The following is a 26750-nucleotide window of genomic DNA, read 5'->3' as shown; positions in this document are numbered from 1 at the left end:
TTCTGCAAAATAGCATCACTGTTGCTCATTATAACCGCCTACTGTCTCACCAGTTCTATTACAGTAAACAAAATTTTAAAAATCTCAACTTTTCAGAAAAAAGCATACTTCACCGCTGGGGGAAAGTATTCTGCACTGCAAATTGATGCAGATCTTACTTGCTTCAAATAAAAAAAAAACACACACACAACCACAATCACAGAATCTTGGGGAAAATAGAATTTATTTTGCATTTTGTGGATTCCCTCTGCAACTCTCACTGTTTCACACACGTACTACATTTGAAAAGGCAAATATTCTGCAAGGCATGCAAATTGGAGCTTAGCTTGTATAGTGGAAAACATAATGGCATCAGTTTATCTCAAAGAATACAGTAAGGCATTTGAAAAAACAATGTCAATGTCAGTGATTTGCCTATTTTGTGTATATGTGTACAATATTACACCTGGTGCTATGTTTTGAGAAATACATAGGAACATACTATACATACTAAAGAAATGATTTCATTACTGTGAACAATTTTATTTTAAATGCCAATATGATACAAAGCAATCCAGCTGAAGAGATATTTTCTGCTTTATTATTAAATTAAACTCTTGGGTCTGAGTATAACTACCACACAATTGAATCTATACTCTGAATTTGATTGACAATGATAGATATATAAAATCAGTGGACATTTTGATGTAAAATCAGACACTTCTTACTTTTTAACTTATATTAAAAGCAAAGTAAATAAACCCAAAATAATAGAAAACTACAGGGTCTAAACCCATGGTAAATTCTATAACTTGCAGGAAATTATTCTTCTCCTACCACAAATTTGCTGGCTGAGTACAATAAATCACTTTCTTGTAGGATGAAAAAAAGCTGTGTTAAATCAAAACCGCAAGAGTCTAGGAACATTAGATTTATGGCAACCTAAGAGGAGATTTATGCATCCATTTCAACCTTTTTTCTCCAAATATTGATTGGTTAAGTACCGACATCTCTTCTGTGCTATTCACCTTCAATTCCACAAGGATTTAAGGGATGAGCAATATTGGAGAGAGAGTATTGGTTACAGCTTTTATATGCATTTGAAAGTCACTTCCAAAAAGGACACCCAGGTAATAATTGATGACTCCAGCAACGGACATCAGGAACAGGAAAAATATGATGCGTTTTCCAAAGATGTAACCAGGAGTGCTTAAACGAGAATGGAAGAATGTTATTAGTTCATTAGGAAACACCAAAAATCTCTCCATCTGTTATCAAAGCAAAATTCATTTAATACAGTATAGCTTCCGGGGAGTAAAATTTTGCATGAGTCCAGATCTCTACCGCAGCAGAGTTGTGAAATTAGCACATAAATTTCATGCAATACATATAATAATAATAATAATAATAATAATAACAACAACAACAACAACAACAACAACAACAATACAGTAATCCCTTGCTACTTTGCGGTTCATCTTTTGCAGATTCGCTACTTCACAGGTTTTACGGATTCGCTACTTCACAGGTTTTCAATGGATTTCAATTAAATCCATTGAAAATTTTAAATCCATTAAACATTCTAAAAATTCTTCTACAGTACTACTGTACTTTATTAAAGAAACTGGCAGGATATCACATGTAGATCCAGCTGAGAAACATTATACAATGACTGTTCAATGCAAAGGGTGGGTTTTAAAAGTCCAAATACTCGTTAAATACAAAAAAAATTAACATTTCCCCTATTTCCTGTATTTTAACTTAGGGTGGATACATGTTTATTTCGTTTTTCACAGGTATTCTTGGAACGCATCCCCCCTGAAAAATGAGGGATTACTGTAATAATAATAATAATAATAATAATAATAATAATAATAATAATAATAATAATATATTAGATTTGTATGCCACCCCTCTCCGAAGACTCTGAAGAATATATAGGGATCAATTTAACATGCCTCTTAGTTTATGTCTATTTAAGATGACTTATTGACGATTTTGGCAGTGTGGGTTTTTTCCATTTATTTTTTAAAAACCATCATTAGAATACAGTAAAGCTGTGAAAATACCTGTTTTAGAAATCCAAATAACAGTACCCACCTCATCCAGTAGGAGGCAGAAAATCCCAACACCATCCCTCCTGCTAATATCATATCTTCTCTTTAAAGATTGTATTCATTAAAGATTTTTTCAAAAAAAACCACCTTTTAAAAGTTGCACAAATATTGCTTGCTTGCTTTAGCTGTCCTAATGTCCTAATTACGTGATGTTTATCCCTAATGTTCTTCTTATCTTCTCTTGATGTATATTACTTTGACTTATCCTGTCAAACCTACATTGTGTAGTAGGTTATGTACATTATGTACTAGACAAAATAAATAAACAAAGTAAAGTAAAGTAAAGTATGTCTGTGTGTGTGTCTGTTAGCATATGGGGTTTTTAAATATTTAAATATTTTAAATTTGTCTGATTGCTTATTATTTGTTTTTACATGTTGTGAGCCGCCCCGAGTCTTCGGAGAGGGGCGGCATACAAATCTAAGTAATAAAATAATAAAGTAAAGTAAAGTAAAGTAAAGTAAAGTAAAGTAAAGTAAAGTAAAGTAAAGTAAAGTAAAGTAAAGTAAAGTAAAGTAAAGTAAAGTAAAGTAAAATATCCCTATCTCAAACCTACATTGTGTAGTAGGTTATGTACATTATGTAGTAGACAAAATAAATAAATAAGTAAATAAGTAAATAAATAAATAAAATAAAATAAAATAAATAAAATATCCCTATCTCAAACCTACATTGTTTAGTAGGTAGTAGAAAAAATAAATAAATAAATAAATAAACAAAAAATAAATAAAATGAAATAAAATACTGTAAAATAAAATAAAATAAAATATCCCTATCTCAAACCTACATTGTGTAGTAGGTAGTAGACAAAATAAATAAATAAATAAAAATAACAAATAAATAAATAAAATAAAATAAAATAAAATAAAATAAAATAAAATAAAATAAAATAAAATAAAATATCCCACAATCCCATTGCTTACTATTATAATGTGGGCCTTTGTACAAAACACTGCAGTGGCTATGAAACTTGTGGTGCATGACTTTGGGAATGGCACATTTTATTTAATTTATTTTTTAATTTGTTTGTTTTGTCAAGTGGGACAAAATATATAATAATATTCATATACATGATACAGTACTAGTAAAAAAGGAACATTAGGGGAGAGGACGGAAGGCACGCTGGTGCAATTAGGCACGCCCCTTAAAAAAAATTTTTTTAAAAAATTATGTTGCATTGGCCGGGAATCGAACCCGGGCCTCCCGCGTGGCAGGCGAGAATTCTACCACTGAACCACCAATGCAGGCTTGAAAGACAGGAGAGATATTAGAGTCTCAAGGAAGGTTGATGGTCTTCACTAGGTTACACAGTGTACTGTATTTTGAATCCAACATACATAATGTTAGCATACATAATGAGTGTACATAACATACATGAGTGTGCAAAAGTGCACCCTCGTGATCTTAAATACTTAAGACACATCTGTGTTTATATATATATACAGTATACACATAGAGAGAGAGAGAAATTTAATCATCCCTTCTGTTCCACCATTCTACCTTTGTAAGAAACCCAATAACCACCATGCACATTTCTAACACCATTAGAAATAAGTTAGAAACATAGAAACATAGAAGATTTGACCGCAGAAAAAGACCTCATGGTCCATCCAGTCTGCCCTTATACTATTTCCTGTATTTTAACTTAGGATGGATACATGTTTATCCCAGGCATGTTTAAATTCAGTTACTGTGGATTTACCAACCACGTCTGCTGGAAGTTTGTTCCAAGGATCTACTACTCTTTCAGTAAAATAAAATTTTCTCATGTTGCTTTTGATCTTTCCCCCAACTAACTTCAGATTGTGTCCCCTTGTTCTTGTGTTCACTTTCCTATTAAAAACACTTCCCTCTTGAACCTATATTTATATTTACTGATATAGATACTTATTTACAAATAAGTTACTGATCTCAGCATAGTTCCAATTTATTTTTAGCATCCTGATCTCAGAAAGAATGTGGAATTAAGGAACAATGCTGGAGAGTTTGTGAAGGAGAAAGCTATTCACCTGGATGTGCTATAAATTGTCAGTTTGTATGAGCTGCCAAAAATTTTACTGCCACACTGTGGGTGTGGCTTATTTTGTGGGTGTGGCTTATTTTGTGGGTGCAGCTTGATGGTCATGTGACCAGGTGGGAGTGGCTTGACGGTCCTGTGATGGGGGGTGGCTTAAAGGTCATGTGACTGGGTGGGAATGAGTTTGCGGAGAGGGGCGGCATATAAATCCAATAAATCTTTACCAACCAAGATAAGTTTTCAAATAGGTGCTTGGACTCTTTTTCAGTTAATTACGTCACATTATTTGAATAGCCACCTAAAGGACGAATGCTAGACAGCATGATTTGTTGAGGATCACAGTAGCATTCTAAGGTTTTGTATTGAACCCACAAGGTTCGGTGTGATAACAGATTAGGCAAATAGCTCAATTTTCTTGAATTGCTATGAAATTAAAATGATTAAAGCGTTCATGTGTAAAAACATGCTATTTAATTATTTCGTATTTTAAAAGTAATTAAGGATCATACTAAGGTACTAGAGATGGAAGGACAATAAAAAAAAACTATTAAGTATTCAATAAATAGTGAATAAACAAACTACCCCCACTGCGACACTGCACATCACTGCATATATGTGACTCATGCACATAAGATGCTCAGAGTTGCCAACAACTGCAAAATGGACAACAAAAAACTTAATAAAATAAACGCATATATGAACCTTGTTTGCATATGGATTTAAACCACAAGAAACTACAGAGAACAAAAGAAGGAAGATCTATTTCCTTTATTCTATTCATTTCCTCTTCTGCCTGGCAATCTCCCTACCCTATTTAGAATTGCACCTTTTATTTTTCAGACAAAATTAGCTTGAGAGGGTAAATCTGAAAGAGGTTTTCCAGGCTTAGTTTTTTCCAGATGTTTTGCACTACAACTCTGGTAATTCCAGCTGGTTATGAGAGATATAGTTTAAAACATCTAGAAAAAAGATGTAATAATCTCTGGTGTATAATTTCTGGTTTCTTCCCCCCAAAACTTTATGCATAGAATATCTACTTTCGACCTCAGCCCATTCCTGTGGACCTTCTCCGGGTCCCGTCGACTAAGCAATGTCGTCTGGCGGGGCCCAGGGGAAGAGACTTCTCTGTGGCGGCCCCGGCACTCTGGAACGAACTCTGCCCGGAGATCAAAACTGTCCCTACCCTCCTTGCCTTTCGTAAGTTGTTGAAAACTCACCTCTGCCACCAGGCATGGGGAAATTGACACTTCGCCTAACTACTGCTTTATGTATGGTTTGATTGGGTTGCGTGATTATTTTATTAATAAGGGTTTTTAAATTGTGTTTTTAAATATTGGATTTGTACATTGTTATTATTGTTGTGAGCCACCCCGAGTTCTCAGAGAGGGGTGGCATACAAATATAATAAATTATTATTATTATTATTATTATTATTATTATTATTATTATTATTATTATTCCTAAGAGGTCTTTAAGAGTCGTGCATATGGGCACCAACGTGCCTACCATCCCTGTCTTAATATAATAATAATAATAATAATAATAATAATAATAATAATAATTTATTAGATGTGTATGCCGCCCCCTCTCCGCAGACTCGGGGCGGCTCACAACAATAATAATAACAATGTGATAATGTAACAAATCTAATATTTAAAAGAAAGCATCTAAAAACCCATCATTTAAAAAACCATACAACACAAGGATACCATACATAAAACTAATGTTCCCTTTTATTCGTATCCATTTCATGTATCCATAGTTATGTTTATACTTATATCTGTAATCTACTACATACTTGAAGAAATAAATAAAATAAAATAGAATTACAGAATATGGGATTAATAATTTCAGCACTGGCAGAAGGAAGAAATAACTCATAAATGCTCATCTGACAGTTCTGAGAGGCGGGGAAATAAATGATGGATTTACCTCTGGGTCCTTTCTCCCAGGTAGCCAACAAAATATTTTTGTCTCACAAACAAGTACATCAACCCCGCAAAGGCAGCCGCAACTGAAATAAAGAAAGGAGAAACCTGTTTTTAGGTAGGCTGGATTCTCACACCATTTATAAGTCACATATGCCATGGTTTATATCAACATCTGATAGAAACCACAACGATGTCATAATCTACATCAGTGATTTTCAACCTTTTTTGAGCCGCGGCACATTTTTTACATTTACAAAATCCTGGGGCACATCACCAACCAAAATGACACAAAATGACACTCTAAGACACTCTCCTCTCTTTTTCCATCCCTGTCTCCTCCCCACCTTTGTGTGTGTGTATACACACTCTTGAACTATTTCCAAAAACAGGTGAGGGCTGGGGGGGTTTTCTCTCTTATTCGTTGGGTGCTTTTTATCAGATGCTTTAAATCAAGAGTCACTTCTCTCTCGTTTTTTCCTCTCTCTTTCCTGTCATTCTCTGTCTCAATCATTTTCTCATTTCTCTTTTTCCCTACCCTTTTTGCTCATTTCTCTCTGTCTCTCTCTCCCTTCCTCTCCTTTTCTCTCTCTCTTGCTTTCTCTCTCTCTTGCTTTCTTTCTCTCTCACTCTTGCGTTCTCTCTCTTTTTCTTTTCTTTCTCTCTCTTGCTTTCTCTCTCTCTCTCTCTCAGCAAAAAGTTGCGAGAGCGGAACCTGAGCTTCCTTCTTCGTGGCACACCTGACCATGTCTCGCGGCACACTAGTGTGCCACGGCACACTGGTTGAAAAACACTGATCTACATGATATAACACATCCATCTGCAGATGCCAATGATGGTTTATTGTTAGCCCACAGCTTGTTGGTTTCATGCACCCTGCTAAACCATGAACCATGGTTAACAGAACATTGCTGTTTTACTGGAAACATTTTAGTAAATGTTTGAAGTATCGAACTGCAGTTTCAAAGGGAAATCAAACCAAGCTGGAAGGAACTGCTAGCATTTTGGAATATAGACCAGTACTGTAGTGGGTTCCTACCGGAACGGTAAAAGGATGCTATACTGGTAGCAAAAGTTGAGCTGCGTCACAGCCTGTTTTTGCTTCTGCGCATGCTCTGGGAGCTTTTCAGGCTGAAGAGCAGGATCAGAAGAGTGGATTGACTACCTACCTTGGCTGCAAAGTAGGCCAGCACACCAAAGGACAGCAAGAAAGGTAGGATACGCATCTCTGCAATTTTGGCTAAAGAAAAATTAGGAAGAGGAAGATTAGATTAGATTAGATTTATTGGATTTATATGCCGCCCCTCTCCGCAGACTCGGGGCGGCTCACAACAATGGCAAAAAACAGTACATAGTGACAAATGTAATATTTACCAATCTAATTACAGTTTTAGGTTAAAAAATTCATAAAAGCAACCCCAATATATATAAAAAACAAGCACACAATCAATCAAACACCAAAACAACATGGGCAAGGGGGAGATGTTTCAATTCCCCCATGCCTGATGGCAGAGATGGGTTTTAAGGAGTTTACGAAAGGCAAGGAGGGTGGGGGCAATCCTAATCTCAGGGGGGAGCTGGTTCCAGAGGGTCGGGGCCGCCACAGAGAAGGCTCTTCCCCTGGGTCCCGCCAGACGACATTGTTTAGTCGACGGGACCCGAAGAAGGCAAACTCTGTGGGACCTAACCGGTCGCTGGGATTCATGCGGCAGAAGACTGTCCCAAAGATATTCTGGTCTGGTGCCATGAAGGGCTTTATAGGTCATAACCTATAAAGAGTGAGGGCATATTCTGCTAAGATTAAGAGAATGTATCCACAGCCATGAAATTTTTAAAAAATAGTTAACAATGTGTAAATATATTTAGGAAATGATGTATAAAATACAATATGTTAGGAAACTTATTAGAATAGAATAGAACTTTTTATTGGCCAAGTGTGATTGGACACACAAGGAATTGGTCTTGGTGGATATGCTCTCAGTGTGCTTAAAAGAAAAGTTAAGTTTGTCAAGAATCATAAGACACAACACTTAATGATAGCCCAGGTACAAATAAGCCATCAAATTGTATTAGGAACCAGTCAATATAAATTGTAAGGATACAAGCAACAAAGTTATAGTCATACAGTCATTAATGGGAGGAGATGGGTGATGGGAAGTGCAGACTTAGTAAATAGTTTGACAGTGTTGAGGGAATTATTTGTTTAGCAGAGTGACGACGTTCGGAGAAAAAACTGTTCTTGTGTCTAGTTGTTCTGTTTGTAGTCAGTGAAGGGCTACCAAATTTTTTACAACCACACTGTGGGCGTGGCTTATGCAGGACGCCCTCCATTTTCTTTCAACATCTTTCAGTGCAAATTGGGTACTCTGGGGTGGAGCTCCATTTTCACTACCCCATTGTGTGTCCCCCCCAATCCGGGCAACAGCCCACCCCTATGTGTAGTGCTATATCACCTTTTTTGAGGGTAAGACTCCAGGAAGGACGTCTTCGTGATGTCAAAGCTCCGCCCATGGAATTCCCTATTGGGATTCCCCACCTTTGTTTGAGCCTCCCGACTGGCCGACAGCGCCGCGGCTCTTCTGCAAAGGTGACAGCCGGGCGGCGGCGCTTCTCAGCGGCCTCCTGAGCCCGAACCCGAACTTTTGCTGAACTTCTGGGTTTGGCATTTGGGAGAACGCTGAGAAGTGCCCGGCTGTTTCAAAAGGTGACAGCCAGGTGGCAGCGCCCAGCAGAGCACCGTTTTTGCGATTATTATTTTTTTGCTTGTACGCATTAATTGATTTTACATTGTTTCCTATGGGAAACATTGTTTCATCTTACAAACTTTTCGCCTTACGAACCTCCTCCCAGAACCAATTAAGTTCGTAAGACGAGGTATCACTGTACTATGATTGGTTAAGGTCCTGTGATCCTAGAGCTGGAGTAGGCAAAGTTGGCTCTTCTATGACATGTGGACTTCAATTCCCAGAATTCCTGAGCTAGCATGATTGGCTCAGTAATGCTGGGAGTTGAAGTCCACATGTCATAGAAGAGCCAACTTTTCCTATCCCTGTCCTAGAGTATAAATTACAGGCATTTGCCTGCTGTCCTCAGTTCCAGTTTTGAGTCAATAAATGCTGTTGTAGCTATGCTGGTCTGCTACTTGCCTTCTAAAGCCCACTACATGATAAATATGAAAAGGAATACTCACTTGGCAGTAAAGACACGGTCAAAAGCAGATGTACAGCACTTCTGATTTGTCTTGCCTCTGTTGCAGTGGCTTTCTTGTTCAACTTTGCTTGCAAAAAAAGCTGAAAGTTTTTTAAAAAAAAATGCACAATGAATTTTTATTGTAGGTTTTGCTTTTTCTTGATGTAGAATACCAAAGTTACTAAGATACATGAGTATAATTATAATATCAAAAACAGCAATGTGAAACATTTGTATTAAGCACGCGGTTAAAATTATTAGTTTTTCTATTAAAACAGCAATCTGTTAAAATATGTGGAAATATTTCTAGGACAATATAATAATTAGCTAGCAAAATGTCAGTATGAAACAAAAATGTTGCATTGCAAGAGATAATTTTTAAATTTTTTTGAAATAGTATGGTTAGATAAAATAAATCTACCAAACCTATTAAAAGCCTTTCCCCTCATCCCCTCAAAATCTTGCTGTACTGTACTACCTCATTGTGGTAGTGATGAGGTGTTCATTGGAAGAGTATATGCCAAGGGTATATAATCTCAGCAAGACCATCAAAGGGGTGAAGGTCATTCCATCTGCCCAGCTAAAGTAATCAAGCATTATAATGGGTAACACCGATATAGGATTAGATTATAATTTTAGGACAATGGCAAAGGCATAATTTCATACTGTGTAAACCACTCCTGTACTCACATGGATAGAAAATATAAAATGATTGGTAATATAGTGTTGGATAATAGATTTGGGTTGGATAGCACTTTGGAACAAGGAAGAACTGAACTTCATTTAGAAAAAAATGGTGTATGTGGCGGAGCTAGGGTAAAGCCTTTGAGATACCTGGTTGTCCAGGTTACCATGCAGAAAAACAAAATCAAAAGGTTGAAAGGCAGAATTACAATCTGAATGTGGAATATAAGGAGCTTCAATATGGGAACGTTCAAAACAAGGAAAGGTGACATGAACTGACTTGCTCAATTCATTTGTTTCATATGTAAAACGGCACAAAATTCACTTAACAACTGTCTTGGTTAGCAACTGAAATTTTGGGCTCACCTGTGGTAGTAAGTCAAGGACGATTTAAATAAACTAATAGGTCCCATGAAAGGGACTATGGAAATTTGGAAAAAATGGCAGGGGAAAATAAGATTATATAAATCAAAATTGTCATCGATTTATGTAATAAATAGAAAGATAATGAAATAAATTTAAATAGGGGTATAGGAGAGTTGAAGGCAAGAGGGGTAACTAAGATAGAACAGTTATATGAGAAGGATGGGAGGCAAAAGTAGAAATCGTATAGAATGTGTTGTATCCTGAAATGGCTACCTTGTAACTCCTGTAAATAGTTTGTTCCTCTTTCCAGCGCTGTCTGAGCCGAAGCAGGAAGTCGCTCCTGATTGGCTCAGACGCGGCCGGCTCTAGCTTTGGCGGGAACCGCAAATGTATAAAAGAAGCGGTTTCTCCAGGCAGAGTCAGTCGGTACTCGCTGAATTGTCACTTTGCCTTGCTGAGCTGTCACTTGTTCTCTGAGCTGAATAAAAGTACCGATTGCTTGAACCCTGCCTCTGGGTCTACTTCACTGGCGACGAACGGACGGAAGAAACATCGCGTGCAACATGAACAAAGTCCAGATCGGCCAGGCTCCAGAACTCTTCGATCCCGAAAAAACGACCTGGGACGAATACATGGCCACCTTCGAGATCTTCCTCGAGGCGGCGGGAATACAGGACGCCGAAGCCGATCGCAGACGGGCTATTTTCCTTAATTACTGCGGCCCAGAAATCCGTGGCCTTGCCCAGACTCTCACCGAACCGCAGCAAGCAAGAACCGTGGCTTGGGACGTCCTACAGGAAAAGCTAGCGAGCCATTTCAAGCCGACCAAGCCAGCCATGGTCTTTCGGCATCAGTTTTCCATGATGGCTCAAAAGGAAACTGAGTCAATCAATCAGTTTACAACGCGACTTCGAACGGTACTTGCTCAATGCAAGTTTAAAGACCCGGAAGCTCGCCTCACCGACACCCTAGTTTTCGGCATGAAAAGCGCCACTGTGAGAAATAAACTCCTCACCGAAGAAGAGCCGACTCTACAAACCGTGATTAAACTAGCGCAAACCGCAGAAGCCGCCGACGCAGCAGCTAGAGAATTGAAAGAGCACGGAAGGCGAGAACTCATTGCCAAGATTGACGCCGCATCTCCCCGCACCGTAGAACCAGACGACCTCAGCCAACCAGCGCACAGCGGGGACAACTGCCTCCTGGTACAAGACCAGCCGAGACACCACAGAGCTACTCACCCAGCCCCCTGCACGGGCTGCCGGGGAAACCACCAGCGCCATCGATGCCCTTTCCGAGACGCCACATGCCACCGCTGCAACCGTCGAGGCCACATCGCCATCGCATGCAGAGCAACGGCACCAGAAGAGACATTCGCCACACCGCAATACCAGCGACCACAAAACCAGACCCCCCAATCGCGAGAAAAAAGACCGTTCCGCAACTCGGGTCAAAGGAACTACTCAACCGCTAACCGCGACTACTATAGAGGTAACTCTCAATTTTCCGTGAATAACACGGCAACCAAAAAGGGGGCTAAAATTGTTATCTCACTGTTACTAAATAACCAGCCTTGCTCAATGGAGCTGGATACGGGTTCTAGATATACCATCATGCCTTGGGAGAAGTTTAAACTGTATATGCCTAATGTGTCTAAAACTGATCTAAATCAAACCTCTTTAGTGATCAGAGACTTTCAAGGGGGGGTAATCTCGGTCCTGGGAACAGCAAATGTACCTATTGCATTCAAGAATGTTAAATGTACCCTTCCCATGCTTATTGTAACCGGGGCTAAGCATTCTCTTCTGGGTTTAGCGTGGATGGAACCGTTGGGGATCGAAATTTCGGGTGTGTGTAATGTAAACTGTGATATTATGCCTAATTTTGTGAAAGAGTTCCCTGAAGTGTTCAACCCCACCTTGGGATTGTATAGGGGGGCCCCTATATCATTCTCTATTGACCCCAAGGTTCCACCGGTCAGGCTAAAACCTCGCAGGGTTCCCCTCCCGCTTCTCCCCAAACTAGACATGCAGTTGGATAAACTCATTAGCCAAGGTATTTTGGTCCCTGTGGAACAGGGGCCATGGGAAACTCCCATTGTTACACCTCTGAAGCCAGATGGGTCTTTAAGAGTTTGCGCTGATTACAAATCTACCCTGAATAAGGCACTCCAACACCACCCCTACCCCATCCCGGTTGTACAACAACTTCTACACTCCCTGGGGGAGGGGAAAAGGTTCGCAAAGATCGACCTGGCGCAAGCTTACCAGCAACTTCCGGTCGATGAACAAACAGCAAACGCACAAACAATTGTAACGCACAGGGGGGCGTTCAAATGCACGAGGTTACAGTTTGGGGTAAGCATAGCCCCAGGAATATTCCAGAGCATTATGGAACGCCTATTGTCAGGGGTAAATGGGGCCATTCCATACTTTGATGACATCTTAATTGCAGGGGAAAACCAGGAACAAGTAAACAAAAGAATAAGGGAAGTACTTAAGAGATTACAGGACAAAGGTTTAAGAATCAAGCCTGATAAATGTGTCTGGGGAACCAACAGTATAGAATTCCTAGGATATAAAATAGACAAAGAAGGTATCCACCCCACAACAGAGAAGCTGAGAGCAATTAGAGAAGCCCCCGAACCACGAGATAAGAATGAGCTGCAGGCATTTTTAGGCCTCCTTAATTTTTATTCCGTTTTCTTAAAACAGAAGGCAACGGTAGCAGAGCCTCTCCATCGTTTACTCCAGAAGGAAGCCCGCTGGACATGGGGGGAAACTGAACGTGAAGCTTTTTCTCAAATAAAACAATTATTAACTTCTAAAAGTGTAGTAGTCCAATATAGTGCTTCACTTCCCATTAGGCTCACGTGCGACGCTTCGCCGTACGGCATAGGAGGAGTCCTAGCTCATGTTCTACCTAATAAGACAGAGGCCCCAATAGCATTTTTCTCAAGAACCATGACCAGCACAGAGAGGAATTATAGCCAGTTAGACAAGGAGGCTCTAGCTTTAGTGGCAGGGGTAAAGAAATTTCACAATTATATTTTTGGAAGAAGTTTTGAACTAGTCACTGACCACAAGCCTCTACTAGGTCTGCTAGCCCCCAACAAGCCCACTCCACCTTTTATGTCTCCAAGACTAATCAGATGGGCTCTTTTCCTCTCAGGGTACCAGTATGAGCTCACTCACAAGGGGGGGAAGGAAATCAATCACGCAGACGGCCTCAGCAGGTGCCCCATAACAGACTTAGTGGAAGACCCTGTTCCTTCCACAGATGTATTAATGATAGAACTCGAGGATAAGCCACTAACCACGGCCAAAGAGGTAGCTGCACACACGCAGCAAGATCAAATCCTTAAACAAGTGGTGAACTGTGTACTAAAGGGATGGCAAAATGATGTTGTGAAACCTGAATTGTGTGATTTTAAAAACAAAAGACTTGAGTTATCTTATGTAAAGGGTTGCCTGCTGTGGGGAGATAGAGTGATCATCCCCAAAAGCCTGAGGGAAAAGGTACTCAAAATGTTACATGTGGGTCATCCTGGGATTGTCAGGATGAAGAGCCTAGCAAGGGGGCATTTATGGTGGCCAGGGCTGGATGCTGACATTGAAAGTTGGGTTTCAAGGTGTGAACCATGCCAAGAGTCACGGCCTAGTCCCCCCAAAACAACTCCGGCTGAGTGGGAGCAGCCTGCTGGTCCTTGGTCAAGAATCCACATTGACTTTGCTGGCCCAGTGGGGTCCCAGTATTTTCTAATAGTGGTTGATGCTTTCTCCAAATGGGTGGAAATAATAGCAATGAACAACATAACCACAAGTGCCACCATCAAGGTATTGAGTAGACTGTTTGCATCCCATGGTTGCCCAGATATCTTAGTGTCTGACAATGGGCCACAGCTAACAGCCAGGCAATTCGAATTGTTCCTAGATGGCCTGGGGGTCAGGCATGCCCTCATCTCGCCTTATTCGCCCTGGGCTAATGGATTGGCAGAACGTTACGTTCGTGTGGCAAAGGAGGCATTGCGCAGGTCAGGCCCTGGGGATGTACAACAAAACTTGGACCAATTCTTACTCACCCAACACATTACCCCTAACTCGCACACACATGTAAGCCCTGCAGAGTTACTGATGGGGAGGAAATTGAGGTCACCACTAGACAGGTTGAACCCAAGGTTCTGTGTTAATAATAACCAAATGTGTGTAAAACCTGGAAGAGAAATGTATTTGGGACAAGATGTATATGTAAAAAATTTTGATGGAAATGTAAACTGGATGAAAGGAATTGTTGTTAAGCAAAATGCACCAAAGACTTATATTGTAAAATTAGAGGATGGTCGTTTGTGGAAACGACACATAGACCACATTCGGAAGCGAACAGAAAATCAATTGACACAAACCGCTGACATGGACTCTCCCCCTTCAACAGACTTTAGCACATTGCCCGAGTTAAGAAATATGCAAAGAGACTTATCGGGCCAGGGGGAACCATCCAGCGACGCCGAGCCATCCTCGTCCTCCGAAGCCTTCGTTGGGCCTGCCGGACAAAGTCCACCGCGCCGGGAGAACAGCGGCGAACCATCCTCCACAGTCGGTGTCGAAGGAGAAATTGAACTGCGCAGGTCAGCGCGAGCTCCTCAGAGGCCCCACCGATTGGACGACTTTGTCACATGGCTTTCGTGATGGATGTGTCCAACTATGAGGGGAGGGGTGTTGTATCCTGAAATGGCTACCTTGTAACTCCTGTAAATAGTTTGTTCCTCTTTCCAGCGCTGTCTGAGCCGAAGCAGGAAGTCGCTCCTGATTGGCTCAGACGCGGCCGGCTCTAGCTTTGGCGGGAACCGCAAATGTATAAAAGAAGCGGTTTCTCCAGGCAGAGTCAGTCGGTACTCGCTGAATTGTCACTTTGCCTTGCTGAGCTGTCACTTGTTCTCTGAGCTGAATAAAAGTACCGATTGCTTGAACCCTGCCTCTGGGTCTACTTCAGAATGGTGGTTGGGTAAGGGAAGAAGGCTACAAATAAATGCAAAATGTAAATATCTGAATGAAAGGGAGAATAAAGAAGCACTATTTAGGGAGGAGATAGAGTTAGAGAAAATAATAAGAGAAAAAACTGAGGGTACGAAGGCGCAAGCAAGCAATATATATAAGATGTTAGTGAAGTCAGACGGGGATGTGATCCAAGGATTGACTAAATGGTGGCAAAATGAGATACAAGTAGAGGTGCAAGAGATGGAAAATACAGTAGAGAATATAAGGAAAATCAAGAATACAAGAGTTAGGGAAATGAGAAGGAAAATATTACATAAATGGTATTACACACCCGTTCAACCTGCACACTTTCAGCAGAACGTTAAAGGTATCTGTTGGCATGGGTGCCAAGATAAAGGAGTGTTTATGCATATGCTCTGGGAATGCCCAGTGGTGCAGAACTTTTGGCAAAAAGTGCAAGAGGATATTAATAGCATATTAAATATAAGATGGACGATTACTAAGGAAATGGCAGTATTAGTTAAAAGTAGGGAGATGGGAGAATACAGAGAAATAAAACAAGCAGCGATAGAAAGCGCTCAGGCGGTAATAGTCTTGGGGTGGAAAGACGCCACAAAATGGACAATGCAAAATTGGTATAGGTATATGGTGGACCACATTCAATTCGAGATTATGGATAAAAGGATGAATTCGATTAATGAAACTGATTTGCAACAGCTGATGGGGCGATGGGACAAGATAAGACGATATATGGCGAGTAGGATCCGAGACCAAGCTATAAGAAACAAGTTGGAATCACTCTATAATATGTAAAGAAATATTTCACTCTTGGGTTTAAATGATTTATACAAGAAGTACCCCCAACTGGTGGTGGGGTATGATTGATTGTCTGGTGGTGGGATCACTGAGCACATGTTATATGTCATATGTTGTGTGTGTGTTTTATATTATAAAAATCAATAAAAATATAAATTTTAAAAAACACACCTTTTAGTGCAAATTGGGTGCTCTTGGGTGGAGCTCCATTTTCGCTACCCCGCTGTGTTCCACCTTGTCTGGGCAGTAGCCCACCCCTGGGCATGCGCATCTCAATTTCCGCCACCAGAACCCATATTGGCTGCAACCCATTACTGCTGCAGGGGCAGATTCCCGATTCTGCCGCTACTGGTAAGCTGCGTACACAGCTGTACTTCTGCTGCAGGCACATGCACATGTCCCAGCAAAATTTTGCTTCTGTGTTTGCACAAGAAGCAAAATCCCGCAAGGGGACACACGTGCGCGAGAGACTTGGGCATGCCCAGAAGCAAAATCTTGCTGGGATGCATGGCGTACACCCAACAGAAGCAAAGCTGCGGGGGCAGCTCAATTTTCACTACTGGTACACCGTCCTTAGCCACACTAAATCAACCACTAGCTTGTCCATATGTATGAATTGATATGAATGAGTAGTATATGTGTTGCTGAGCTGTTTTTTAAGTTCTAATTAGGATTTTAGAAATTGCTTGTTTTTTCTTCCCTTGACTTCTTTTTATTGTTTATTATTGCAATTTTATATTGTTGTGAGCTGCCCTGAGTCCTTCGGGATTGGGAAGCATAGAAGTCAAAATGAATGAATGAATGAATGAATGAATGAATGAATGAATGAATGAAACATAGAAACATAGAAGATTGATGGCAGAAAAAGACCTCATGGTCCATCTAGTCTGCCCTTATACTATAATAATAATAATAATAATAATAATAATAATAATAATAATAATAATAATAATAATAATAATTTATTAGATTTGTATGCCGCCCCTCTCCAAGGATTTCCTGTATTTTATCGTTTATCTTAGGATGGATATATGTTTATCCCAGGCATGTTTAAATTCAGTTACTGTGGATTTACCAACCACGTCTGCTGGAAGTTTGTTCCAAGCATCTACTACTACTCTTTTCAGTAAAATAATATTTTCTCACGTTACTTCTAATCTTTCCCCCAACTAACCTCAGATTGTGCCCCCTTGTTCTAGTGTTCACTTTCCTATTAAAAACACTTCCCTCCTGAACCTTATTTAACCCTTTAACATATTTAAATGTTTCGATCATGTCCCCCCTTTCCCTTCTTGAATGAATGAATGAATGAATGAATAAAATGTAAGCCACTCCGAGTCTCCAGAGAGGACGGCATATAATTAATAATAATAATAATAATAATAATAATAATAATAATAATAATAATAATAATAATTGAATGAATGAATGAATGAATAAATAAATAAATAAATAAATAAATAAATAAATAACAGTAGCAATTTGATATTGACTACCCGTATGGAGAAGTTTTCAGGGTGACATTTCTGCAGATAGGGAAGTTTGAAAACAGCCATTGTCAAGCTGCTAGCTCACAATTATATATCCATCTGCATGCAAAGAACAATGCGGAACAGGAAAAGGAAGGAAGAGAAATACTAATTTGCTCTATTGAGAAAAAGCCATGATTACCAAGGAATTTTGTCACTTCCCCTTAACTGAGGCAAGACAATGCCCCAGGGGCCACTTTCTTCATGTCCACATCGAATGGTCTTTGTGTCGTCCCCAGCACAAAGAGCTGAGACAGCTTAACTTAGTTGTGCTCCCGTTAAAGTAACATTTTCTCTTTTCTCTTTCCATGTTTAGCCTGCTTTACTGATGATACGGTTGCTGGTGCAGCCATGGAATTGAACCTATCCAGCTCAGCATACACCTGTTCCCTTCCAATAGCCGGAATCTGCCTTTCCAGGGCTATTTTAGCTGGGGTTACAGGATAGGTTGCACCCTTGGCTTTTTCAGAAGCTCCTGCCCTCATAATGCCTCCCTGGTATTATCAGTCTATGTTCTGCCGGCGTGTTTCAACCGCCCGTAATTACAGGGTAATTAGTTCAGAAAGACACACACCACACGATAAAAGGAAAACCCAAAAGTTTTTATAAACAGAAAAACAGAAACAGCTCCGTTTTTAAATGTCAAAGGGATTTTCTGGTACACACAAGGCACAGGTTAAATGCAATCCAATTGCTCACCCAATAACTGGGAAATTGAGTCCAATTCTAAAGTCCAGAGAGTCCACACACAATCCTGAACAGCACAAAAACCACGATCTTGACGAAACAATGAATCAGATAAACTGCCATGAGGCTAAAACACCAGGCTGCACTTTTATCTGTAGCACTAATTACAGCAGCCCCACCCAACCACAGGTGGCCTCATTTTCTCTTGTAATAATCCTTCAGTTGTTCTCTACTGTGCATCGCTTTATGCATGCGTGGATGTGTCATTAATTCTTGTTCAGAATCCAGGGATGATACAGATGATTGATCTCCTCTTGGGCTGTCTGCCAAACTCCCCTCTTCCCTGTCACTCACGCTTCCTTGGTCAGAGGAGGCTTCGTCGGCAGATTCCATCGGGAGCAAAACAGGCCTGCGGCATGTGGATGTTTCCCCCACATCCACCTGTACATTCCTTGGGGCAGGAGCTGGGCCAGAGCTAACCACAACAAGTAGGTAGATTTCCCCCCCACATTTTCCTCGCTCAAAACTAAGGTCTTATACTCTGGTGGGTCTTATACTCTGAAAACTACAGTATGTTCTTATTTCTGCCATCATTAAGTGCTTTTCTACTGACAACATTGAGTTTGGAATGATGGTTCTTTAATTTTTTTGTTTCCTAACTGATTGATTATGCACCATTAAATCATTTTAATGCACCATTAGCCCCCCCTGAGTCTGCGGAGAAGAGCAGCATAGAAATCTGACCAAATAAATAATTTTTTAAAAAATTCCTAGCAATCACATTTTCTCTCTGACAATCTATTGCTCACCTAGTCTTTCAGAACTGCACTAATGCAGCCATCATAAGAGCATAAGGACATAAGAAGAGCCATGCTGAATCAAGCCAAAGCCCATCGAGTCCAGCATTCTGTGTCACACAGTGACCAACCAATTGTACATGGGGATCTTGAGCAGAAAGAGAAGGTAAAACCCTCCCTTGACCCCCAACAAATGGTTCTCAAGGGAATCCTGCCTGCCTCAACCAACAAAGAGGTGGCACATGGACATCCATTTCAATAACCACCGATACACTTGGCATCCATGAATCTGTCTAATCCTGCCTTGAAGCTATCCAGCCTGACAGTTGTCACAACCTCTTCTGGAAGTGAATTCCATAAACCAACGACTCTCTGGGTGAAGAAATATTTCCCTTTATTTGTCCTTGCTTTCTTACCTATGAGCTTTAGGGAGTGCCCCCTTGTCCTAGTATTGTGTGATAGAGAAAATAATTTTTCTCTATCCACCTTTTCTATCCCATGCATGATTTTATACACTTCGATCAAGTCACCCCTTAAACGCCCTCTTTCAAGGGTGAAGAGACCAAGACGTTGCAACTTGGTTTCATAAGGGAGGTGTTTATCATCACTGTGTCCATCCATTTTGCTTCTGGTTTTCTTCTTTCTCTTTCTTTCCACCTTTCTCAGCCTTACAGTCTTTTCCCAAAGATCTGGATCTTCAAGGCATCCATCAAAGATGAATGATAAAACGATCACTGTGGACGATATCAAAGCCCCAGTGTGTGGGAGGAGGGTGTTGTAATGTTCAACACTGCTCCGATTTTGACCTACTGAGACGCCATTTGTCATTACTATTCCTATTACGTTTTGATGAATCACAATGACTTTTACTAAATAGGTGTTTCTCAGATACTTCCAGAACATTGCTGGTCAGGAGGTCAAAATAGGACTACTCTTTCTTGCACTTTTCTTGCACTCTTGATTTTTCTTCGGTCTCTTCCTTTTTTTTTTTTTTTTTGGTGACTTAATATTAGTTTGTGTTAGTTTTTAACATCTTATTTTGCTTCATTCCAGTTTCTAGTCTGCATGTGTGACCTATAATCCAGGCTATGTTTAACTGGTTATTTAAATTGGGGTTTTTAAGATTATTTTTAATATTAGATTTGTTTACATTGTCTTTTTATATTGTTGTTAGCCGCCCCGAGTCTTCGGAGAGGGGCGGCATACAAATCTAATAAATACAAATACAAATGTTTGAACATAGGCTTCTGTTCTGTCCGAGCGATGAGCCCCCCAAGGAATAGGTTTACACACAGAGATTTTGACAAGATTTAAGCATGTATTTGCCAGTTCTCTGAAGTTCTCAAAATTTCTGCTACCGGTTCTCTAGAACCGGTCAGAACCTGCTGGATTTCAGCCCTGCTTTTAAGGCCCGGTGGAAGCACTTTAATGCAATTATCTAAAAGGCCAATCTTCTTTTTAAATTTTTTTTAAAAATTCCCACTAAGCAACCAGCGTCCATCTACACAGTTGCATCACAACTTCCTGAAAAGAAACCTCAGCTTTGTTTCCAAATTTTGTACTTCCTTTGTCTGTGCTTTGCGCTTGATATCTCTGCATCCCGTTCAGATTGATTCACAAAACCAGAGCAGTGGGTAGAATTATGTGTCAATCTCATTTTGCATTGACATGCCTTTAAGGTAACAGAAAATTCAGCTAATCTTGCCTGCAGATTGTACTTCTGAGCTCTTATGGACTTCATTTGCACATATCTCTGGAGCCTGGATTTCAATTTTTTAAAAATTAAAAGCAGTTTTGGGGAACATTTCAGAGGAGAGGCACTATCATGATGGAACTTAATTCTATTAATTAATTAATTAATTTGTTTATTTGTCAGTCATGTTCAATGTCGAGAAGAGTAAAGTCCTTCACCTAGGTTAAAAAAAAGCACTAGATGCGCATATAGTCTGGGAGGAACTCTACTTAGCAGTAGTGACTATGAAAGGGATCTTGGAGTCTTGGTGGATAATCAACTAAATATGAGTCAGCAATGTGCAGCAGCGGCTAAAAAGGCCAACACAATCCTACAACAGGGGGATACACTCCAAGACCAGAGAGGTATTAATACCACTCTATAACGCCCTGGTCAGACCACATCTGGAGTACTGCATTCAGTTCTGGTCACCACACTTCAAAAGAGACATAGAAATTCCAGAGAAGGTACAGAAAAGAGCAATCAAAATTATTAGGGGACTAGAAACCAAGACTTATGAAGAGAGATTGCTGGAACTGGGCATGGATAGCCTAGAGAAAAGGAGGGCCAGGTGGGGACATAATAGCAGTCTACAGGTACTTGAGGGGTTGCCACAGAGAGGAGGGGCTCTAGGGCACCAGAGGGCCAGATGAGGAACAATGGTTGGAAGCTGATCTAGGAGAGATTCAACCTAGAAATAAGGAAGAACTTCCTGACGGTCAGAGAGATCAACCAGTGGAACGGCCTGCCAGTGGAGCTTGTGAACTCCCCAACTTTAGACATTTTCAAGAGGAGATTGGACTGTCACTTGGCTGGGATGCGGTAGGATTTCCTGCTTAAGCAGGGGGTTGGACTTGATGACCTGCAAGGTCCTTTTCAATTCTAATAAATAAATAAATAAATGTACAAGATAGCAGGTCTAGGCATAAACATAAACATAAGCAAAGTAAGTACAGATAAATGAGGACAACAGGACAGTAAGACAAGGACGGTAGGCACAATGATGCGTTTATGCACAGACCTCTTAGGAATGGGGAGAGGTAGATAGTAGGTACTCTAAGGTTAAAGTTTTTGGGGTTTGAGGAAGAAACGACAGAGCCGGGTTGTGAATTCCAGGCATTGTTCACTCTGTTGCTGAAGTTGTATTTTCTGCAGTTGAGTTTGTAGTGAAACACACGTGTTTCGGCATGGAAGCAAAAAACCACACGGAAACAAAGACACACCTGCATCTTCGTGTACGATTCTGCTACCTGCATAGCTGCAGTAGCAGAATTGTGCTGGACTCTGCTAGAGCCATGGGGGCAGGCACACGCCACTGTTCCACCTTAGCAGCCCACCTCTGGGCAGCGCCCATAGGACTGCCACCGGAGCAGTCACACACAAATTGCACAATCTGGCAGCCGCTACCGGTGCACAATCCCCTACCTCACTGGTAGCAAACCACTACTATTCCTGTACACAGTAATGGACAGCCAAAATGTTTACTGCCACATTGTGGATGTGGCTTACTTTGTGGGTGTGGCTTAATGGTCATGTGACCAGATGGGAGTGGCTTGAACGATCATCATCGTTCAAGTGAACTGTGAAATCTTCGACTTACAACTTTACCAGTGTCGCACGCTGGGGTGACAATTTGCTTCGTGTTTCCCACACTCTCCTTCCTGGGTCGCCTCCCCCCCGCCTCAGGCTGGGTAGCTAGGTGAACGGGTGCTGCCAGAAGCATAATTGCTGCCAGCGCCGGTTCCACCCACACCTTCTGCTTTCACCTCAGGCAGGAGGTGGCCGCGTGAGGCTGGAGGGGAGCCGGGCAGGAGAGAGGGAAGCTCGTCCGAGGCCAGGAAGGAGGAAAGAAGAAAAAAGCAAGGAGCGCTGACGCAGCAGCAGCAGCAGGGAAAAAGCGGAGAGTCGAGCCGAGACCTGTAATCCAGGAAGTGACAGCTGGAGCTGCGCACGCATCTTCATTTCCACCGGTGGAACTGCGTTCCACCCCGTCCTGCCTGCTGCCCACCCCTGCCTGTACACATAAATACATATATATTGTTTCAATACATCTGTAGTGGGGTTCTTTCTACCCCTTTTTTTTGGTGTTCAGCTTTTCATCTGCAATTTTCACTACCATTTGGGTTGAATATGAAGCTTGCATGAACATCTGTGTACTGAAACTAAAGTCTTAAAAAGAGAGCATTATTAAGGCCATTATCTTACTTAGCTAGTGTGTACAAATGTTTAATATTTCAGTATGGTTGGATGATTTTAAAAAATGCTGTAAATGATTAGTGAGGAAGTAGCCTAATCCTTCCTCTTCTCATTGCCTTTACCTTCCCCATAAATTTTTATCATCTCACCCAGCCTAGCAGAGAACAAGGAATGGAATGGAAGCTTTGCAACTGAGCGGTAGATTCTATGTTTTGCATGCGAAAATTCTAGATTAAATTCCTGGCATTTCCACTTTAAACACCTATAGAACCTTTCCCATCATTGTAGAGTTTATCCGTTACTTAACTCTATGAATCAACAAAGCAGGCGGTTGTTATAGTTACACCTGTCATTAGAAACAAATATTTTCTAATGACAGCAAAAAAAAAAGTCACTCAAAATAAGCAGCAAGCTTCAAGAAATGTATTAAAAACGATTATAACTCACTTACAAGAAACTAAAATAGCTGTAAAGAGAGAACACATATAGGGGTTGTTGTTAGTTTTAACAATAACAAAGGGATGGGCTTATTGAAAGAAAATAATGGATCATTAAAAAGGAAGGGAATTTAACAGAAGGAAGGAAGGAAAGAAAGAAGGAAAGAAGGAAGGAAGGAAAGAAGGAAAGAAGGAAGGAAGGAAAGAAGGAAAGAAGGAAAGAAGGAAAGAAGGAAAGAAGGAAAGAAGGAAGGAAGGAGGGAAGGAAGGAAAGAAGGAAAGAAGGAAAGAAGGAAGGAAAGAAGGAAAGAAGGAAAGAAGGAAGGAAGGACCAGAACTGTTGCCATCAAGAAACCCCTCTGATACTAATATTTGAGAGATGAAGGATTAAGGCCAAGTCAATGTTTCAATTCATGCAACTATAGTCCTGGATAATAAATTTCTAGTGCAGTTTGTAATTTGCCACATCCAACTTTTTCTCTTTCAATTTTTGTCAAGTTAATTTTCGTTGAACGTGCATACTATTAATCCATAATAAATACTTAAAAGCCTAATATTAAAACTGCTGTTTTTTGACCCCGGAAACCCCCAACATTGAAGAAAAAGAAAAGCAAATAGCTGGAAATTTTCAAATGATATCAACAGGCATGAAGGCATTCAAAAAGAAGTCCATGAAAACACACCAATCCATCCACCCAACGCAAACTACCCGTATATCTTTCTTGCTTGGGTTTGTACACTAATATTTTGTGTACAAATCTTTAGTCTTACCATTTTGGATGACACTTAGGAGGGTGATTATCACCAGAAGAACGATGTATCCAACCATGTCTTGGTCCATGTTGACAGCTTGTCCTGTGGAGGTTTTCTGTGTCCTTCTCTTTGGCAATTCAGCTCCACCAACCACGAAGAGGAAGTTACTGTCTCCCTTGTTTTGCAAAATGGAAATTTTTTTTAATGACTTCACAGTCTGCAATTTGATAGTGTGTGAGATAAAAATGTAAAGTTGGTTGATTTTGTATAAAGAAAGGAACCAGAGTATAGCCATATTTAACCAAGTCATTTAACCAAGCCATTATTTTTTCTTTTCTCCCAGTGTGTAATATATTTAGTTCAACTGATTTATTTATTTATTTATTTATTTATTTATTTATTTATTTATTTATTTATTTATTTATTTATTTATTTATTTATTTATTTATTTATTTATTTATTTATTTATTTATTTATTTATTTATTTTGTCCAATACAAATTAAAAGTTAAAGAGAATAAAAACATGTAGTAGTAAAAATCAGGGAAGGGATAGAAGAAGAGATATGAGAATAGAATGCATCAATGAAGAGTAGAGGAAGGATATATGGATGGGAGAAAAGATATATAAAATATAGGAGAGACAATTGGACAGGGGACGGAAGGCACACTAGTGCACTTATGCTCGCCCCTTACTGACCTCTAAGGAATCTGGAGAGGTCAACCATGGAAAGTCTAAGAGAAAAATGTTGAGGGTTGGGGGTTGACACCACGGAGTCTGGTAATGAGTTCCACGCTTCAACAACTCGATTGCTAGTCATATTTTTTACAGTCAAGTTTGGAGCGGTTGATATTAAGTTTGAACATGTTGCGTGCTCTTGTGTTATTGTGGTTGAAGCTAAAGTAGTCGTTGACAGGCAGGATGTTGTAGCATCTTGTGGGCAATACTTAGATCATGTTTAAGGCGTCGTAGTTCTAAGCTTTCTAGACCCAGGATTGTAAGTCTAGTTTCGTAGGGTATTCTGTTTCAAGTGGTGGAGTGAAGGGCTCTTCTGGTGAAGTATCGTTGGACATTTTCTAGGGTGTTGATGTCCGAAATTTGGTGTGGGTTCCAGACAGGTGAGCTGTATTTGAGGATGGGTCTGGCGAAAGTTTTGTAAACTCTGGTGAGTAGTGGGTGATTGCCGGAGCAGAAGCTACATAGGATCAGGTTGACAATTTTAGAAACCTTTTTGGTGATATTGTTGCAGTGGGCTTTGGCACTTAGGTCATTTGATATTAGTATTCCAAGGTCTTTTACTGAGTGGGGGTTGTTTGTGAGATTTTGTTTATTTAGTTTGTATACGAGGTTCAGATTCTTTTTGCCGATGTGGAGAACAGAGCATTTGCTAGATGATATTTGAAGTTGCCAAGTGTTAGACCAATCTGAGATGAAGTCAATGTCTTTTATGAATACAATCAACCTCTGGGGCCAGCCAGAGGTTGTATTTGCTGGTTCTCTTCAACTACTCAAAATCTCCACTACTGGTTCTCCAGAACCTGTCAGAACCTACTGGATTTCTCCCCTGAGTAGAATCCCATTTCTAGTGCAAGTTAGAGCATTGGCTATGTTAATTTTTCAAAGCAGCAAATCATAGATAGGCATCTGGGACCTTAAATAATTATTGAACATAACCTATGAGGATGTGATTAGTAATGTTGTGCTCCCAATTCAGAATTCATGCATACTGTGTTCACTTAATATTTTTAAACATCAGGGTAATTCTATTTGAAAACTCTGTACAATTTTGAGAATATATCTGGATTTCTGAAATTCCTTGCTTTCAAGTGCATTTGAAAGTTGGACATTATTTCTGGTTCAATTGCAACCTTCACTTGACATGATGTATTTCTTTAGAAACTCTGGTTAGTCCATTGACGGAAGGACTTCCCACACTGTTTTTTGGAACTCAAATTTAGCAAGCTTTGTTGAAGAAAGAGGGTTGAACACGTTTCAGTTTTCCCTCATAAACCTCTGTAGATTTAGATTAGATTAGATTTATTGGATTTATATGCCGCCCCTCTCCGTAGACTCGGGGCGGCTCACAACAATGGTAAACAATACATAGTAACAAATCTAATATTTAGCAATCTAAATTACAGTTTTAAGTTAAAAAATCCAAAAGAAACCCCAATATATAAAAAACAAGCACACAGTCGAATCATACACAGGAACTACATGGGCAAGGGGGAGATGTTTCAATACCTCCATGCCTGATGGCAGAGGTGGGTTTTAAGGAGTTTCCGAAAGGCAAGGAGGGTGGGGGCAATCCTAATCTCCGGGGGGGAGCTGGTTTCAGAGGGTCAGAGCCACCACAGAGAAGGCTGTTCCCCTGGGTCCCGCCAGACGACATTGTTTAGTCGACAGGACCCGGAGAAGGCCAACTCTGTGGGACCTAACCGGTCGCTGGGATTCGTGCGGCAGAAGATGGTCCCGGAGATATTCTGGCCCGATGCCATGAAGGGCTTTAGAGGTCATAACCAACACTTTG

At 40.3% G+C, this 26750-nt stretch overlaps 1 protein-coding gene and 1 non-coding gene across 2 annotated transcripts; both read right to left on the bottom strand.

Annotated features, from left to right (window-relative positions):
• Positions 1-204: 204 nt before the first annotated feature.
• ALOX5AP (arachidonate 5-lipoxygenase activating protein) lies at positions 205-24385 on the bottom strand. The gene is made up of 5 exons (XM_070751698.1): positions 24240-24385; positions 9232-9331; positions 7211-7281; positions 6046-6127; positions 205-1188 (listed from the first exon to the last, which is right to left on the bottom strand). The coding sequence occupies exons 1-5, from the start codon at positions 24307-24309 to the stop codon at positions 1026-1028; spliced, it is 486 nt and encodes a 161-aa protein (XP_070607799.1). The 5' UTR covers positions 24310-24385; the 3' UTR covers positions 205-1025.
• Positions 3270-3340, bottom strand: TRNAG-GCC (transfer RNA glycine (anticodon GCC)). Its single transcript has one exon. It is a non-coding gene; the product is annotated as a tRNA-Gly (tRNA).
• Positions 24386-26750: the final 2365 nt, after the last annotated feature.

Source organism: Erythrolamprus reginae, chromosome 4, assembly GCF_031021105.1.
Source record: "Erythrolamprus reginae isolate rEryReg1 chromosome 4, rEryReg1.hap1, whole genome shotgun sequence".
Taxonomy (NCBI): domain Eukaryota; kingdom Metazoa; phylum Chordata; class Lepidosauria; order Squamata; family Dipsadidae; genus Erythrolamprus; species Erythrolamprus reginae.
This window is presented reverse-complemented; position numbering and strand designations above follow the sequence as displayed.